The sequence below is a fragment of the Somniosus microcephalus genome, chromosome 15 (genome assembly GCF_052327205.1).
Source record: "Somniosus microcephalus isolate GS21.2 chromosome 15, FLI_Smic_1.0, whole genome shotgun sequence".
NCBI lineage: Eukaryota > Metazoa > Chordata > Chondrichthyes > Squaliformes > Somniosidae > Somniosus > Somniosus microcephalus.
In genome coordinates this window covers 54,153,808-54,173,079 of record NC_141001.1, presented here as the reverse complement: position 1 = coordinate 54,173,079, position 19,272 = coordinate 54,153,808, and the positions used below count along the sequence as shown (strand labels likewise).

At 45.0% G+C, this 19,272-nt stretch overlaps 1 protein-coding gene across 4 annotated transcripts in view; it reads left to right on the top strand.

The window, feature by feature from the left end:
- Nucleotides 1-19,272, top strand: part of LOC147106737 (uncharacterized) — a 73,534-nt gene that overhangs the window by 42,023 nt on the left and 12,239 nt on the right. For 2 of the 4 annotated variants that reach the window (XM_086007809.1, XM_086007810.1), the window contains exon 3: nucleotides 1,359-1,442. The exons of 1 other annotated variant lie outside the window; for it this stretch is intronic. In XM_086007809.1, coding sequence (XP_085863935.1) covers nucleotides 1,359-1,442 — 84 coding nt within the window. Of the gene's footprint in view, nucleotides 1-1,358; nucleotides 1,443-17,963; nucleotides 18,293-19,272 lie in introns of those variants that run through there. One more of the 4 variants, XM_086007812.1, reaches the window with a different exon arrangement.

Sequence of the window (19,272 nt, the reverse complement as noted above, 5' to 3'; positions counted from 1 at the left end):
GACCCAGCGGCGTACTTAGTGCGATGAGCCGGCTGGGATCACGTGAGCACAGGGCAACCAATGGGAGGTTGCAAAAGTTCATTCATGAGTTTGACAGTAAGAGCTGTCAAACTCATGAAAACTCCTGGCCCCAAAACACTACTTAAACCTGAAAGAAAATTTAAAAAAACATTGCACTACTTAAATGAACCATAAAGAACTCTGAAAAACTATTTTAAACAATAATTTTAAAATTTGAAAAAGAATTTTATATAAAAAATCGGGGCTAAAACTAAACTTACCTTACTGTAAATTCTTTAAAAATAACAAACCTGTGGAAAAAAAAATTCTCAATTGTATTAATAGACCACTTACCTGTAAAACTAAGTACTTACGTGTGGTTTTTCAATGCGTAAATACCGGAGGCCTTTACACATGCGCAACTCTCTGAAAATAGAGGAAATCCAAGTCGCACGCGCTGCCCGATACCGCGCACGCATTCAACCTCTTAACCCCTTGGGTCAGAGGACAGGAAATGCCAGTTTTCAGCGCATGCGCTGTGCATGCTGAAGACCGGCAATTCCTCTGGGCACACGCGTGAGTACCCCGTCCTTACTCACGCGTTGGGCCCGGAATTACTGGGCCATTGTTGTTTCAGTGGTGAAATGGGTATTACTGCACTATATAAATGGGAAATATCCACAGTTCAAAAACCTTTCAGTATCCGCCCAAGCACTGCTATATTGTAAATAAACGTAATTCAGAAGAACCCCATTTTCTAGGCTTGCTTTAGCTGGGTATTCTTTTTGCCTACCTGAGCAGTCACCTTTTTCAGCAGGCACCTAGCCTGGTCCAAGCCCTCCACCAATGTCCTTGTTGACAGCCACCAGGAGGTGTGAGCGAGTGCCCAGACAATACTTTCTTCCAATCCCTGCCTTTTGACCCCAGGACGGACAACTCTCCACCTCGTGTCTCCCTGCTCAACACATTTCAGATCAGAGAGAAGCAGAACTCAAAGCTGCTTTCATCAAACTTCTGCGCCACTGGATATTGGCATACCATTATCATAACATTTTATTCACCACCAGTGTACAGCAGTTTGTTCTGGGATGCATGACCTCAATGTGGGCAACCTGTGCTTCACTGTCTGGCACTTATTCTGTGTAGCAAAGTTACAGTGTTACCTAGAATGCATGGCAACACAGCAGAAACTCCTCCCACCAACTCCCAGTGGTGAAACTAAAACTGATTACTTTTACAAGTACAGCTGAAATTTGGGGTTTATTCAGGTGTAAAATAAATATAATTGAATTTAAAGTAAGAAATATGAATGATGATCACAAACTCCATTATTTATTTTAGTGCTTCTTCCTTTTCAGGAATGATAGCTAAGCACCTCCAACAAACATTTAAGATCCACAACTGTTTGCAGTCCTCCATCACCCGCTCAGAATGTGCTACAGGTTCGTATTCTACCTCACATACTGTTGCTTTTGCAATAGAAAGAACACAAGAGCTTTTGTTTCTGGAGGGTGGCTAGTGCATAAAGAGTAACAGTAATCTATATCACTTAACAAAACATAGGCTGACAAGATAAATATGGATGAAGAAATCTATTTGGAAAAAGTACACTTCCACAATCACAACATCCAACTGTCTTTTAAATTATTCCCAAGTTTTTTCCACCACTCTCCAACAAAGTCCTTGTCAAGGCTGAAAGCTGAAAGGGGGAAAAATTCGCCCCCTTAGCACCTAGACCAGTATCGCCGGGGTGAGGTGAATCCAGCGCTGCATGCCAAATCCTGTTCTCCCCCGCCCCCACCCCCCGTAGTGCCACCGATAGGAGGTATCGCTGGGAACGTCAATGCCAGGTGGATCGTGACGTCAGTGAGTGTGCGACGCTCACTGACCGCCCGATCTGCTAAATTGATTCTTGCCACTAACCTTAGTGCCTGGAGTAAACAACGACAGGGAGAGCTGGCATGAAGCACCAGGAAGCCAGCTCCAGGGACGTTATTTAAAGGGATTATCAGTAATCACTCGCAGCTGTCAGGTTAGTGCAATCTCAGTGGTTTCTTGTCGGTTTCACCCACTGCAACAGTTTCATTCAGTAATTTCAAGGTTCTTTTCTATCAGGAGTCTTGTGGCAACTAAAAAGCAGCTACATTTATTCTTCAAATAATCAAAGTGCTACACTTGGTAACATTAATGGGGGCTGTACTGGCAGTCGATCTGGCCCTCCAGGATCTACGGCGGAGGGAGCGTAGGCAACGAGAAAGACAGGAACATTTGTGCAGAGAGATGAGGAGGGCCATCAGGGCTCTCACCAGGAGGCCTTACCCTCTGAGGGTATTCCGAGAGCACTTCCCCTACTTACAATTAAGTGAGGAGCAGTGTATTAGAAGGCTCTGCTTCACCAAGGAGGTGGTCACAGAACTTTGCCACCTCCTCCAAACAGACCTCCAGCCTCACACCAGGATGACTTAAATCCCAGATCCCCTTTGCTCACCACATCCCCATCATTCCATCCCTCTTGCGGGCCGTATCACAGCACAAAGCTGAAGTGAGAGACACCACAAAAGAATGGTAAGTGAATTAATAAATTTATCAAAAATCAGTGAACACATTTTTACACCAAAAATATTAACTAGTCACTCCTGTGCAATCCCTTAGTGCCTGTCATTACTGCGCCTTTGCCTACTCTAGTGCTCCTATGAAGTGTTGGCCCAGTGGCTGCAGCAGGGCTGGTGGAAGACTGCTGAGTGTCTGTGCAGGAGACTTCAGATGACCTTGCAGGATGCTCTCGACTAGCTTTGGACTTGCAAGACCTGGCTGTAGACTGCACCACCTCAGCATGGGCGGCAGCAGTCTGGGCTGGCTGGATGACAGACAGCGATAAAGGCAATGGCGGAGTGGCAGTAGTGGGAGCAGGAATGCTGTCATCCTGAGAGAGGACAGCGGGTTCCTGCTCCACCGACCCACTGCCACTCTCCTGGGGCAGCACCTCAGCATCACTACCAATCTGTTGTAGCACAGATTGCTGGCCTGCTGTGACACTGTGAAAGCCTCTGTGGACGATGGTAGACCCAGCCACGATGGCAGCAGTCAGAGCTTGCATGACATCAAGCTGAGACTGCATGAGAGAAATCTGAGATTGGATGCCATCAAGCATAGTCTGCATTACAGTACGAAGACATTGTGTTGCTTCTGCCTGTGCTGCAATGCCTGATCGCCCATCACACACGGCATCAGGTCTGGGTCGCCACGGTCTCTCTGGGAGTCTACCATCCTTTGCAGAAAGGAAATGATGGGCTCCATGGTGTGTGCAGAGCCTTGTGCAAAGTTAGAGGCAGACTCCTCCAAGGTCCTTACCATTGCCGAGAGGCTCTCGGGCACCCTTGCCATTGCACCTATGATCTCCGTGTGCATGCACATCATCCTTCTTCTAAATGCCTCCCCATCGAGATCCTCATCTGTGTCCTGTGCAGCAGAACTTGTGCATGAACCCACCCTCTGGGGAGCTGGCCCCCGAGCTACCCTTTTCCCCTGGCCTTGCTACGGCCCACTCATCTCCGGTGCCTCACCCTGTGCAGATCCCGCTACTATACCTCTCTCTAGTACAGTATAGTAATATACCAGCCTCTAAAGAACGTGTAGTGCCAGTATCTGAGCTGGTGTCTGCGGGTGAGACATGAAGTGATGCGGTGTGTTCTTCCTTCTCCTCTTCTCCCGCCTCGCTCTCTATGGTGCCCTCAGGGACAGGCTGCTCAGGTGCTTGCTGATTATCTGAAAGCATAAAGGCACAAGAGTCGGGTTAAGGTGAGGGGAGGGAGGCAGGAAGGGTGAAATGCATGCATACAGCTTGATTAGCTTGAAAGTGGGAAAGGCTTGTGGGGTGAGGGGGAAGTGGGATGTGAGAAGAAGGAGTAGGGATGAACATACTGTTGTTGTCCCCAAGGGGGTCAATGTCGCCGGTGGCCATGGCGCCCACCACCTGGCACCCAGTAATCAGCAGCACTCGATTCTCCAGCGCAGACAGTTGTTGGGTGTCAGCTTGTCCCCCACCTGCGCCCTCCTGTTGTGAGCCACCTTGACCTGCAATAGAAAGGAAAGTGTGTGAGTGAATGTGGAGCAATGTGTTTGGGTAGTGTGCCCGCCATAGTTGAATAGCTGTCATTGTATGCAAGGTGTGAGATGTGGGTGTGCGTGTTGGTAGGTGGAGATTGTTGGTGGGTGAGTGCTGGGGGTGTGGTGCTTTGGGCAGTGTGTGCAGACTATGCTTCAGATGGTGGTATGTAACATTTGTTGAAGCATTCACTCACCCTGACCACCTGAGTGAGGTGGTTAAATTTCTTCCTGCACTGTGTGTGGGTCCTGGGGACCACAGTGCTGCTCGAGACATGTTGTGCTACCTCCCTCCACATGGTGCGGAAGACTTGTGGCGAGGTCATCCGGTCTGGATGGATGCACCTAGGTTACCAAGGGAAGTAAGGGTAGAAATTGTGGAGGCTCTAGCCACAATCTTCCAATCCACCTTAGATACTGGAGTGGTGCCAGAGGACCAGAGGACTGCAAACGTTACGAACCTGTTTAAAAAAGGGGAGAGGAATAAACCTGGCAATTACAGGCCAATCATGCTAACGTTGGTGGTGGGGAAACTTTTAGAGACAATCATCTGGGACAAAATTAATTGGCACTTGAAAATGATGGGCTAATAAATGTAGGCCAGCACAGATTTGTTGAACTTCATTGAGTTCTTTGATGAAGTAACAGAGAGAGGGTTGATGAGGGTAGCACGGTCGATGTGTATATGGACATTCAAAAGGTGTTTGACAAAGTACCACATAATAGACTTGTAAGTGGCAGGACAAGTTGAGAAGGCTGCTAAAAAGCATATGGATCCTTGGCTTTATTAATAGAGACAAGAGTACAAAAGCAAGGAAGTTATGCTAAACTTTTATAAAACACTGGTTAGGCTTCAGCTGGAATGTTGTGTTCAATTCTGGGCACCACACTTTAGGAAGGATGTCAAAGCCTTAGAGAGGGTTCAGAAGAGATTTACTAGAATGGTACCAGGGATGAGGGACTTCAGTTATGTGGAGAGACTGGAGAAGCTGGGTTTGTTCTCCTTAGAGCAGAGAGGGTTAAGAGGAGTTTTCATGGAGGTGTTCAAAATCATGAAGGGTTTTGATAGAGTAAATAAGGAGAAACTGTTTCCAGTGGCAGAAGGGTTGATAATCAGAGGACACAAATTTAAGGTCATTGGTAACAGAACCAGAGGCGACATGAGGAATTATTTTTTTACGCAGCAAGTTGTTGTGATCTGGAATGTACTGCCTGAAAGGGTGGGGGAAGCAGATTCAATAGTAACTTTTTAAAGGGATTTGGATACATACTTGAAGGGAAAATACTGCAGGGCTTTGGGGAAAGAGCAGGGGAGTGGGACTAATTAGATAGCACTTTCAAAGGGATGGCACAGGCATGATGGACCGAATGGCCTCCTTCTGTGCTGTATTATTCTATGATTCGATGTACTCTACTGATCTAGTTATAAAGATTAGCATTCTATTTGCTTAGTTGATTCCTGTTCCACAGTAACTGAACATGTTTTACAATCACCTCTAAATCACTTTGAACTTCAACCTTAGCTAGCTCAATATCATTCATAAAGTGCTTGTCACTTATTTTTTATTGCAATACCTTACACTTGCAATACTAATTTTAATTTGCCTCTGTTCTGTCCACTTACAGAATTTATCTAGTTCATTTTGTACATGCTTGGCTGCCTCAGACTTGACTGTTCCCCTAGCTTAGTATTGTTTGCAAATTTTAACAGTTTCCTTTAGTTTCTGAAGTCATTAATATAAATTAGAAACAGTAGGAACCTCCACATGTGGCAATCGACTCAGTAATTCTCCCCCACCCGACATCACTCTTGTAACTGCTTCAGTTACCTTAACCAATTTCTTGGCCATTTCAAAGCTTTGCCTTGGATTGGTGCCATTTTAAGCTTCTAAAGCAACCTTTTGTGGGGAAGTTGTCAAAGGCTTTTATGGAAATTTAAATATACCATGTAATAAAGCTTTCTATAGTCCACTTGGAATATCAATTCCTAAAAAATGTAGTCAGCAAGGTTGGTCAAGCCTGATCATCCCCTTCTGATGCCATGTTGTTATAGAGGTATCCCCATATTTTCGACTTTATAATTGATGGCATTATTTTATTGGATATTGATGAGTCTGTAGTTCTTGCATCAATTTTGTCAACCTTTTTAATCTGCTTGTACTGTTAATTTTTCCCAGTCCAGTGTCACCTCCCCATAATGATGACTGTGCAGCTCAGACCATGATCCACCTTTCCTTCTTAGGAGAAATTAAAGTAGAGTCCCCTCCTTTCCCACAAGTACACCTTATATCCCACCCTGGCAATTTTTAGTCCCGCTCCTGCAACCTTAAGGATTTCATAAATACTTGGTTATACCTTTCAGAAAATATAACATGTTTGTGGAGATATTCAAATGCAATTTTTATAACATATGCACACCAAACTGGAGTCCTTCCTTACCCAGTGCCCACGTCTTTTGCCGGTTGCTGATTGCACACAGACCCTGGCCAGCACTCCTTCTCCTGGTGCTATGTCCACATGGCCCAGATACCCAGTCTCTTTCCCAGTGTTACTTACAGATCATTCAGATTCATCAAAACACTTCAGTGCAGCAGACAAAATACAAAAGCTCTGCAAATATAAATATACTGCATCTAAAACTTTATTAAAATATGTACTGTATACAAACTGTAAACTGCTTCTTTACATACAATTTCATCTATTTTACATTAATATATCTGAGATTTTCTTTATTCCTAAAGCTCAAATTATATAAATCCTTTTTAATACATTTTAATATTTCAATTAAAATTCAAGGTCTATATATGCATTTTAAACTAGTTGTTATTCATTTAATTTTAAGCAACATTCATTTTATTCCCAACTACAGCAAAAATACATCACCCAATTAGATTGTACATTATATAGTACTAGCTGGGGGAGCCCGGCTTTGCCAGGGCTGTTTTGGGCCGGGCGGTTTAAATCGAGTCCCAGGCTTTGGGGCCTGTCTGTCTGTCCCTGTGTGAATCTGCTGCCGGGCAACATTTCTACCTTTTAATAGCTTCAAAGATGAAAGTGAAAGTACTTATGAAACGTTTTTGGTAAATGTTATGTAATTTTTAAAAGAGATACTAACTTTTTCGAAGCTGGATTAGCAGAGTAGTTTGAGCTGGAAGTAGTGAAGCAATGGCTGCCCGATGCCTGAGTTGAAAAGCATTAGTCCCGCCCACAGACGCAGCGATTGGCCAACCATCAGGCGACTGAACTGTAGGATTGGTCAATCATGCCGGCACAGGATTGGTCGACCTTGACGTCAGTCAATCAAGGCTACTTAGCAGATAATGAGTTTAATTTTGAAGGTTTTTTGCATAACGTGCAAACAATTTTTGTCTGGCCGAAACGTAAATACGCTTAGGACGCTTCTGGAATCGTCAGCTTTCTTTCGACGTAATGCACGTGTAGGTACGCTCTATAACTTTTGAGTTAATTCAAGACAGACAGACAGACGGAATGACAGACAGAAGTATCCTTTTATATATATAGATAATGTTCCTGTCCTACTTACCAAGGGACATTCACTAGTATGCACAATTTCTTTCATAAATGTATCATAAAACACATCTCACCTTGTATGTAAATATTTTTTTCTCGTTGACTATCTGATCCCTTTGATATTGAACTTTATGGCTTGTTCCTGGCTTAGTGAGAAGGGGGACAGTCCTGGTAAGAAGGCCAGCGGAAAGGAGAATCAGCAGTGTACAGGGAAACAGCAAGGCTAATGGTGGTGACGTCATGACTGGTGTCATGAAACATATTGACCTCTGTTGGGATAGTGGACACATTGGTAGTCATCTTCCAAAATTCTGTAGATTCTAGAACGGTTCCTGCAGATTGGAAGATAGCAAATGTAACCCCGCTATTTAGGAGAGAAAACGGGGAACTACAGACCTGTTAGCCTCACATCAGGAGTTGGGAAAATGCTGGAATCTATTATAAAGGATGCAATAACTGGGCACTTAGAAACGAATAGTAAGATTGGGCAGAATCAACATGGATTTATGAAAGGGAAATCCTGTTTAACAAACCTATTGGAGTTCTTTGAGGATGTAACTAGTGGAGTAGACAAAGGGGAACTGGTAGATGTGGTGTATTTGGATTTTCAGAAGGCCTTCGATAAGGTCCCACACAAGAGGTTGGTGAACAAAATTAGGGCACATGGAATTGGGGGTAATATACTAGCATGGCTTGAGAATTGGTTAACAGACAGGAAACAAAGAGTAGGGATAAATGGGTCTTTTTCAGGACTAGTGGGGTACCGCAATGATGGTGCTTGGGCCCCAACTATTCACAATCTATATCAATGATTTGGATGAGGGGACTAAATATAACATTTCCAAATTTGCTGATGATACAAAGCTAGGTGGTAGTGTCAGTTGCGAAGAGGATGTGAAGAGGCTTCAAGTGGATCTCGACAGGCTCAGTGAGTGGGCGAGAACATGGCAGATGGAATATAATGTGGATAAATGTGAAGTTATCCACTTTGGTAGAAAAAGCAGAAAGGCAGAGTATTTCCTAAATGGTGAAAGATTGGGGAATGCAGATGCTCAAAGGGACCTGGGTGCCCTTGTACAAGAGTCACTGAAAGTGAATATTCAGGTGCAGCAAGCCATTAGGAAGGCAAATGGTATGCTGACCTTCATTACAAGAGGATTTGAGTACAGGAGTAAAGAAGTCTTACTCCAATTATATAGGGCCTTGGTGAGACCACACCTGGAGTACTGTGTACAATTTTGGTCTCCTTACCTAAGGAAGGATATACTTGCCATAGTGGGAGTGCAATGAAGGTTCACAAGATTGATTCCTGGGATGGCGGGACTGTCGTATGAGAAGAGATTGAGTAAATTAGGCCTGTATTCTCTTGAATTCAGAAGAATGAGAGGGGATCTCATTGAAGCATACAAAATTATTACAGGGCTTGATAGGGTGGATGCTGGGAGAATGTTTCCCTTGGCTGGGGAGTCTAGAACCAGGGGCCACAGCCTCAGGATAAAGGGTAGGCCATTCAGGACTGAAATGAGAAGAAATGTCTTCACACAGAGGGTGGTGAATCTTTGGAATTCTCTACCCCAGAGGGCTGTGGAGGCTCAGTCATTGGGTATATTCAAAACAGAAGTCGATAGATTTCTGACTAGTAAGGACATCAAGGGATATGGCGATAGAGCCGGTGAATAGAGTTGAGGCAGAAGACCAGCCATGATCTCACTGAATGGCGGAGCAGGCTCGATGGGCCGAATGGCCTACTCCTACTCCTATTTCTTATGTTATGTTATAAATCCCCCTTGCTGTAGTGGATCCATCTAGCACTGAGCTTTTCCCTCAAGGTGAATTCTCCCATTCAGTGAAATAAAATTGGTCCCGAAAATAAATTCACTCTAATCCTAAAACTAAACTCAACTCTATTTGCTGCTCCATTCCTAACCCACAGCAGGTTTAACCATGCTGTTTTTGTCAGTAGCTGAGGCACCCACCTGACTCAGGCAGCAGCCTCATTTATATATGCTAATTCGGGTCCTAAGACGTACATAAGACCCCAATGGCATTTTAACGGCCTACTAAACAGGGCACTCGCCTCAGGTGCCCCGCTCAGTAAAACCTGTCGGGGAAGAAGCAGAGGCCCTAAAAGGTAAGCCCTAAAAATTGGGTGTCAACCTTGGCTCAGTGGTAGCACTCTCGGTGTTGCCAACTCTCGTGAATCCTACGCAAGAGACAGAATTTCAGAGTGAAGTAAAGCATCAGTTGCGATCTCGCGATGGAACGCCTACATCTTGGGATTTTTTTACGTTGATATGCACATGCATGATTGATACGCGATTTGTGCATGCATGAAAAAATATAGGCCGATTGATATGAAAAAAAGTAGTTGACAATATAACTGAGATTATTAAAGCTCGTACATTACAGCTGTCTGGTGGAAACTTAACCATTGACTGATATTTTCAGGGAATGATTGGAACCACGAGTATGGCAACTAGTTTGTAGCTGGAGATATTTGAGAGCAGGTTAGCCATGTATTTCGATCAGTGGGCAGCATACAACATCAACAACTTGTATTTAGATAGCACTTTTAAAGTAGTAAAATGTCCAGGGTGCTTCACAGGAGCGTTATCAAGCAAAATTTGACACAGAGCCATATAAGGAGATATTAGGGCAGAAGCTTGGTCAAAGAGGTAGGTTTTAAGGAGCATCTTAAAGGAGGAAAGAGAGGTAGAGAGGCGGAGAGGTTTAGGGATGGAATTCCAGAACTTAGGGCCTCGGCAGCTGAAGGCACGGCCGCCAATGGTGGAGCGATTAAAATCGGGAATGCGAAAGATGCCAGAATTAGAGGAGCGCAGAGATCTTGGAGGGTTGTAGGGCCGGAGGAGGTTATGTTCCAGAAAGAGTAACTGTCAAAAGCAGATCGAGGATGGCCTGCGAGTGATGTGACAGCGGGGTCACTGATCCACCTACTACTGCTCCTGTTTCTTATCTTATGTTATTATGTTCTTATGTTAGTAATCGGTTAGTGATGGCTGAGGGAAATTAGGGATAGCATAAGATCCAAGGAGAGGACATATAATTTGGCCAGAAAAAGCAGCAAACCTGAGGATTGGGAGCAGTTTAGGATTCAGCAAAGGAGGACAAAGGGATTAATTAAGAGGGGGAAAATAGAGTATGAGAGTAAGCTTTCAGGGAACATAAAAACTGACTGTAAAGGCTTCTATAGATATGTGAAGAGAAAAAAATTGGTGAAGTCAAGCGTAGGTCCCTTGTAGTCAGAATCAGGGGTATTTATAATGGGGAACAAAGAAATGGCAGACCAATTAAATACATACTTTGGTTCTGTCTTCACAAAGGAGGACACAAATAAACTCCCAGAGATGTCGGGGAACATAAGGTCTAATGAGAAGGAGGAATTAAATGAAATCCGTATTTGTAGGGAAATGGTGTTAGGGAAATTGATGGAATTGAAGGCTGATAAATCCCCAGGGCCTGATAATCTACATCCTAGGTACTTAAGGAAGTGGCCCTAGAAATAGTAGATGCATTGCTGGTCATCTTCCAAAATCCTATAGACTCTGGAACAGTTCCCATGGATTGGAGGATAGCTAATGTAACCCCACTATTCAAAAAAGGTGGTAGAGAGAAAATGGGGAATTATAGACCAGTAAGCCTGACATTGGTAGTGGGGAAAATGCTAGAGTCCATTATAAAAGATGTAATAGCAGCGCTCTTGGAAAACAGTGACAAGATCGGACAAAGTCAACATGGATTTACAAAAGGTAAATCATGCTTGACTAATCTACTGGAATTTTTTGAGGATGTAACTGATAGAATAGATAAGGGAGATGTGGTGTATTTGGACTTTCAGGAGGCTTTCGATAAGGTCCCACATAAGAGATTAGCGTGCAAAGTTAAAGCACATGGGATTGGGGGTAAGGTCAATCAAGTGTAAGTCGCGTGGGTTGGCTAGAACTCAATGGAGGCGGGACTACAACCCCAAAAGTTGTAGTCCTGCCTCCTACCCGCCTCCTCAATGAAAATCCAGCCCATAGAGTTATACGGCACAGAAAGAGGCCCTTCGGCCCATTGTGTCCACGCCGGCCATCAAGCCCTGTTTATTCTAATCCCATTTTCCAGCACTTGGTCCGTAGCCTTGTACGCTATGGCGTTTCAAGTGCTCATCTAAATGCTTCTTGAATGTTGTGAGGGTTCCGGCCTCGACCACCCTTTCAGGCAGTAAATTCCAGATTCCAACCACCCTCTGGGTGAAAAAGTGTTTCCTCAAATCCCCTCTAAACCTCCTGCCCCTTAACTTGAACCTATGCCTCCTGGTTATTGACCGCTCTACTAAGGGGAAAAGTTCCTTTCTGTCTACCCTATCTATGTCCCTCATAATTTTGTACACCTCAATCAAGTCCCTCCTCAGCCTTCACTGCTCCAAGGAAAACAACCCCAGCCTGTCCAATCTCTCTTCATAGCTGAAGCGCTCCAGCCCAGGTAACATCTTGGTGAATTTCCTCTGCACACTCTCCAATGCAATCACATCCTTCCTATAGTGTGGCGACCAGAACTGCACACAGTATTCCAGCTGTGGCCTAACTAGCATTTTGTACAGCTCCATCATAACCTCCCTGCTCTTATATTCTATGCCTCGGCTAATGAAGGCAAGTATCCCATATGCCTTTTTAACCACTTTATCTACCTATCCTGCTGCCTTCAGGAATCTATGTACATGCACACCAAGGTCCCTCTGATCCTTTGCCCTTCCTAGGGTCCTACCATTCATTGTTTATTCCCTTGTCTTGTTAGTCCTCCCAAAATGCATCGCCTCACACTTTTCAGGGTTAAATTCCATTTGCCACTGTTCTGCCCATCTGACCAACCCGTCTATATCGTCCTGTAGCCTGAGGCTTCCCTCCTCGCTATTTACCACTCCACCAATTTTCGTGTCACCTGCGAACTTACTGATCATACCTTTTACATTCACATCCAAATCATTAATGTAGACCACAAACAGCAAAGGACCCAGTACCGATCCCTGCGGTACACCACTGGACACAGGCTTCCAGTCACAAAAACAACCTTCGACCATTACTCTCTGACTCCTTCCACTAAGCCAATTTTGGATCCAATGTGCCAAATTGCCCTGGATCCCAAGGGCTTTTACCTTCTTGATCAGTCTCCCATGCAGGACTTTGTCAAAAGCCTTACTGAAGCCCATGTAGACTACATCAACTCTGTGAAGCTGTCAAAAACTGACATTCTCTGTAGTTTGATGAGTTCTTGAATTCAAGACTCATCAAACCTGTTTCTTTTGCAGAAATGAGCTGGTTGTTGCATTGGAGAATGCAACGGCCATCTGTCATCTCTGCCGTGGAGGTGCGAGACTCTCCGCATACACACCGACTGAAGCCTGCAGGAAGAAACAAAGGAAAGTAAACTTTTTCTAACACTTTCTACTTACCTCACATACTCACCTCTCCACACTTGCACCCATCACTTACCTCCACAGCGCACTTTTACACCCCGCAGACCCACTGCTCGCCTCAGTGACCCTGGCAAGGATCGCAGCCTTCGGGAAGCTCGCACTTGTGTGGGTAAAATGGGGATAATCCTCTTATCTGCCTGTTAACTACCAGTTAACGAGCAGTTAAGTGGCTGTCATCCCCTTCCCGCCTCCAAGGAGACAGGATCCGGCGCGGGTCGGCTACCCGCCTCCTGGCAAGATGGCACGGAGGCAGGTTGGGGGCGGGTTGGGCACCCACCCCCAAATTCTGTCATTTTCCCGGCAGTCCCGCCTCCATACCCTCCTCCCCAGGGCTGGCAAGATCGTGCCCCAAATCTCATGATTTTTAAGAGTTTGTTTCCTGATTTATGAGGCAGTGGGGTTGGCAATATTGCCCTCTCACCTCTTAGTCAGAAGGTCGTGGGTTCAAGCCCAACTCCAGAGACTTGAGCATAATAATCCAGATTGACACTTCAGTGCAGTACTGAGAGAGTGCTGCACTGTAGGAGATGCCGTTTTTTGGATGAGACGTTAAACTGAGACACCATCTGCCCTCTCAGGTGGTCATAAAAGATCCCATGGCACTAATTGAAGAAGAGCAATGGAGTTCTCCTGGTGTCCTTGTCAATATTTATCCCTCAATCAACATCACTAAAACAGATTATTTGGTCTTGTATCTAATTGCTGTTTATGGGAACATGCTGTGCGCAAATTGGCTGCCACATTTCTCCACCCTGCAACAGTAACTACACTGCAAAAATACTTCATTGTCTTTGGGATGTCCTGAGGTCATGAAAGGTGCTACATAAATGCAAGTCCTCTCCTTTTGTTTAAACTTACTTTTATGCCTGCTCCACCCACCTCATACCCCAGTGCCGACGGCAGCCTCTGGGCAGAGAGCCAGCTGCCTCTTTACACCTGTTTTGGGCGGGCAGCTGGCCAGCGGGATGTAAATGAGGCCCTGCCATTAGTATCGGCCGGGGCCGTCCACGGAGACTCCCGGGTGACCGGCCCGCACATCCCACTGGCTTCCAGCACAGGAGTTAAAAATGCCCCCTCAAATGTCTATTGTCCCCCCAATCCAAATGGAAAGGAAAATCTGGCAGGTTGCAAAATGGCTGCCGAAGCACTAATGTCCATTTTGTGCTACCGCCCAAGAAAAATTGATACCCCATAGTTTCCTGCTTAGTGAACAGTTGATGGAAGTGAACCTCCCCGACTGCCTCATATTCGATAGTTATAGTACTGGACCAATGTGTCGAGGAACCAACCAGAGATCAGGCCATCTTAGACTGGGTATTATGTATTGAGAAAGAATTAATTAGCAATCTTGTTGTACGAGGCCCCTTGGGTCGGAGCGATCATAATATGATAGAATTCTTCATTAAGATGGAGAATGAAGTAGTTGACTCAGAGACTAGGGTCCTGAATTTAAATAAAGGAAACTGTGATGGTCTGAGGCGCGAGTTGGGTAGGATTGATTGGGGAATGTCACTCAAAGGGTTGACGGTGGATAGGCAATGGCAAGCATTCAAAGACTGCATGGATGAACTACAGAAATTGTTCATCCCAGTATGGCATAAAAATAAAACAAAAAAGGTGACTCAACCGCGGCTAACAAGGGAAATTAGGGATAGCATAAGATCCAAGGAGAGGACATATAAATTGGCCAGAAAAAGCAGTAAACCTCAGGATTGGGAGCAGTTTAGGATTCAACAATGGAGGACAAAGGGATTAATTCAGAAGGGGAGAATAGAATATGAGAGTAAGCTTTCAGGGAACATAAAAACTGACTGTAAAAGCTTTTATAGATATGTGAAGAGAAAAAGATTGGTGAAGTCAAACGTAGGTCCCTTGCAGTCAGAATCAGGGGAATTTATAATGGGTAACAAAGAAATGGCAGACCAATTAAATACATATTTTGGTTCTGTCTTCACAAAGGAGGACACAAATAAACTCCCAGAGATGTCGGGGAACATAAGGCCTGATGAAGGGGAGGAACTGAAAGAAATCAGTATTTGTAAGGAAATGGTGTTAAGGAAATTGATGGGACTGAAGGCCGATAAATCCCCAGGGCCTGATAATCTACATCCTAGGGTACTTAAGGAAGTGGCCCTAGAAATAGTAGATGCATTGCTGATCATCTTCCAACATTCGATGGAATCTGGAACAGTACCCATGGATTGGAGGGTAGCTAATGTTACCCCACTATTCAAAAAAGGTGGTAGGGAGAAAACGGGGAATTACAGACCGGTAAGCCTGATATCGGTAGTGGGGAAAATGCTAGAGTCCATTATAAAGGCTGTAATAGCTGAGCACTTCGAAAACAGTGACAGGATCGGACAAAGTCAACATGGATTTACAAAAGGTAAATTGTGCTTGACTAATCTACTGGAATTTTTTGAGGATGTAACTGGTAAAATCGATAAGGGAGAACCAGTGGATGTGGTATATTTGGACTTTCAGAAGGCTTTCGATAAGGTCCCGCATAAGAGGTTAGCGTGTAAAGTTAAGGCACATGGGATTGGGGGCAAGGTATTGACTTGGATAGAAAACTGGTTGGCAGACAGAAAGCAAAGAGTTGGAATAAATGGGTCTTTTTCGAGTGGCAGGCAGTGACTAGTGGGGTATCGCAGGGATCGGTCCTTGGACCCCAGCTATTCACAATATATATTAATGATCTAGACGAGGGAACTAGATGTAATATCTCCAAATTTGCAGACGACACAAAGCTATGTGGGCATGTGTGCTGTGAGGAGGATGCCGAGAAACTCCAGGATGATTTGGACAGGTTGGGTGATTGGGCAGAAGCATGGCAGATGCAATATAACATGGATAAATGTGAGGTTATCCACTTTGGTGGCAAAAACAGGAAGGCAGATTATTATCTGAATGGCAAAAATTGGGTGAAGGGGAAGTGCAACGAGACCTGGGTGTCCTTATGCACCGGTCGCTGAAGGTAAGCATGCAGGTGCAGCAGGCAGTTAAGAAGGCAAATGGTATGTTGGCCTTCGTAGCGAGAGGCTTTGAGTACAGGAACAAGGATGTCTTGCTGCAGTTGTACAGGGCCTTGGTGAGACCACATCTTGAGTATTGTGTGCAGTTTTGGTCACCTTATCTGAGGAAGGATGTTCTTGCCATGGAAGGAGTTCAGCAAAGATTCACCAGGCTGATACCTGGGATGGCAGGAATGACGTATGAGGAGAGATTGGGTCGATTGGGCTTGTACTTGCTGGAGTTTAGAAGAATGAGAGGGGATCTCATTGAAACTTATAAAATTCTGACAGGACTGGACAGACTAGATGCAGGAAGGATGTTCCCGATGGTTGGGGAGTCCAGAACCAGGGGTCACAGTCTAAGGATAAGGGGTAAGCCATTTAGGACAGAAATGAGGAGGAATTTCTTCACCCAGAGAGTGGTGAACCTGTGGAATTCTCTACCACAGAAGGCAGTAGAGGCCAATTCATTAAATATATTCAAGAAGGAGTTGGATATATTTCTTAAGGCTAAAGGGATCAACGGGTATGGGGAGAAAGCAGAGACCGGGTACTGAATTTGGATGATCAGCCATGATCACATTGAATGGCGGAGCAGGCTCGAGGGGCCGAATGGCCTACTCCTGCTCCTATCTTCTATGTTTCTATGTTACTCAGAAATGTTCTTGCTAATCTGTTTAATGTCTGCAAACACTGCTAATTTCGAGATTACTCTTTGGCCCTCTAAGCCCCCTTTAACACACCTCTGCAATCTGCCCAGTGTTGTCCTCACCTTTCTCCCTGTAGGCTTTGCACCATTCAGTTTTCTTTTTTCCTGCTGATCCATTTAGGGTCATGCTTATGTCGTCTCCACTTGCTAATCATGGGTATTTTTTATTATTTGTTCTTAGGATGTGAGTGAGGTTGACAAGTTCACATTTTATTGCCTATTCATAGTTGTTCGGAGAAGGTGGTGATGGGCCTTCAGGAACCTGGCACATAAAGTTAAACCACCCCCTTTCCTGTCTATTCGATCCTTCTTAAATATTTAATCCTCTTATATATTGAATTCCTTTCAATCTTCTGCGGTTAATCATGTTTCTGGTATTTTTGTTGCATCACAGTTTCCTGCTGCTACAACAGCCTTAACCTCAGGCAGCTTATTACAAATGTTTTAACATTCTTATATAGAAACCTCGTTATAGATTTACTCCCTGACCCTCTGGTGAATAGCTCCAGATTCTTAATAAATGCAACATATTCATTCTTCCTAGTCTTCCTCCCTTAATCTCCAGATTCAACAACAACAACATCTGACTTGAAGGGAAAAGATGGGCTCCATGATGACCCAGAGTGTTAATACACAGTGATGCTGAGCAGGGACGGACTCCACTCGATTCCCAATTTAAGCTGTATTGTCCCTCTCTTTCCCTCTTATGCGTGTGTCTGATTCTCTTGATTCCTCTTTCTCTCTTATCTCTCTCGCTCTCTCATCTCCTTTTGCTCCTGTCTCCATTCTTTCCTCTTCTCCCCTTCCATGTATCTCTCCCTCCCTCTTGCCAACATTTTGTGCACTTCTCTGTTCCCCCCTCTTCTCAAGTATACTACTCCCCCTCCCACTTAACGTGCCTCGCTCCTTCCCTCTCCCCGTAAAGTGTACATGTTTCCTTCCCTCCCTCCCTCTTTCTCTCTCTCCCTCCTTTGCGTATCTCTTTCTTTCTCTGTCTCAATTCATTGGTAGCAATAATAAATCTTTTATTTGCAAAAGCAAGCGGAAGTTGCACGATTAGATAGGTTCTCAGGTGCAGCCAATCGAGTTGCAGGCTGCAGATAGGGGCTGTTTACCTTGCTGACGGAGAAGTGCTCGAAAGTAAACGGCCACGTTTGATCCTGATCATTTTTGCTGTCTTTGTTCTGTGACACACGCACTGCTCCTTGTGTTAATGTTTAGCCAGGAACTTTGTTATAGTGCTCAACATGTGCTGCATGGTTCTTAAAATGAAAGGCGAGCCTCTGAAACATGGGTGCTCTGGAGCTTGTGGCAGTGGGTTTGAATTGCCTGCACTAACACAGTAAAAAGGAAGCAATGCATATTTTTTTCAAAACTTTGCCTAGTTTGCACAATTTGCAAAACTGCAGCAGTCGAGGCCCCAGAAGGCAGTTTATTCCTGATTATCTGTTGGTATTGGTAAGTTCAAGACTTGCATTACAATATCTGTTCTTATATCGGGAAGGCTCTCCTAACACTTCTCTCACTCCTAAGTAGGATATAAAAAAAGCTTGTTGTCTGATAGGCAATCTTCCCTCTAGTTTCTCTCACTCTCTCTCCATAACAGCGTGAAGTCTTTCTCGTCTTTCCCTATTGATGCTATTATAGCGATTGCTGCTTTGAATTTTCCTGTTTGCTCCTCATACGTTCCAAATTCTCCATCCTACTCACTCTTCCCCTTCCCTGCATCCTAACAGTGTTGAAATCAAGACTCATTACACAGTCTCCTACTCTCATTCCTGTTCAGAATCTCAAGATCGCCTTACTTCCCTCAGTCTTCATTTCTGACAATCTTCAGACTTTTAAATTGCAAACATAGGCCCTGATATAAACAGGGAGGCGGGGAGGGAGTGGGATGAGATGGCAGTTTTGTGGAAGAGCGGGTTTCTCTCAGGTCCTGCTGCATTTAATGGCAGGACTTGATTAGCATTTTTTTGTCTCTGTTTCCTGGTCGCAGTCAGTCGGATTGAGAGGTTGGCTGGCCTTCAGCACCAGGCCACAGCCGGGGTGCGGAGAGCAAGGAGGACGAGATCAGGGATCGGGGCAGTGGGGACATCGTTGGGAGGGCCGGAAAGATCATGGGTCAGGGGCCATCGATTGGGGGGGGGGGGACGCGGAGAAGTCAGTGGTCGGGGCAGCATCGATGGGGGGCCTGGAGAGATCGGAGGAGGATGGGAGAAGATCGGGGAAGGGGCCGGAGAGATTGTGAGAGGAGAGGAGAAGTCCATGGAAGTTCGGGGGTCGGGGCGGCATTGATGGGAAGTCTGGAGAGATCAGGGGAGAAGATCGCTGAAGGGGCTGGAGAGATCAGGAGAGAAGGGGAGAAGTTTGTGAAAGGGGCCAGAGAGATCGGGGGAGGAGGGGTGCAGATCGCGGGGGGCCCCATGTAGGACATTGGG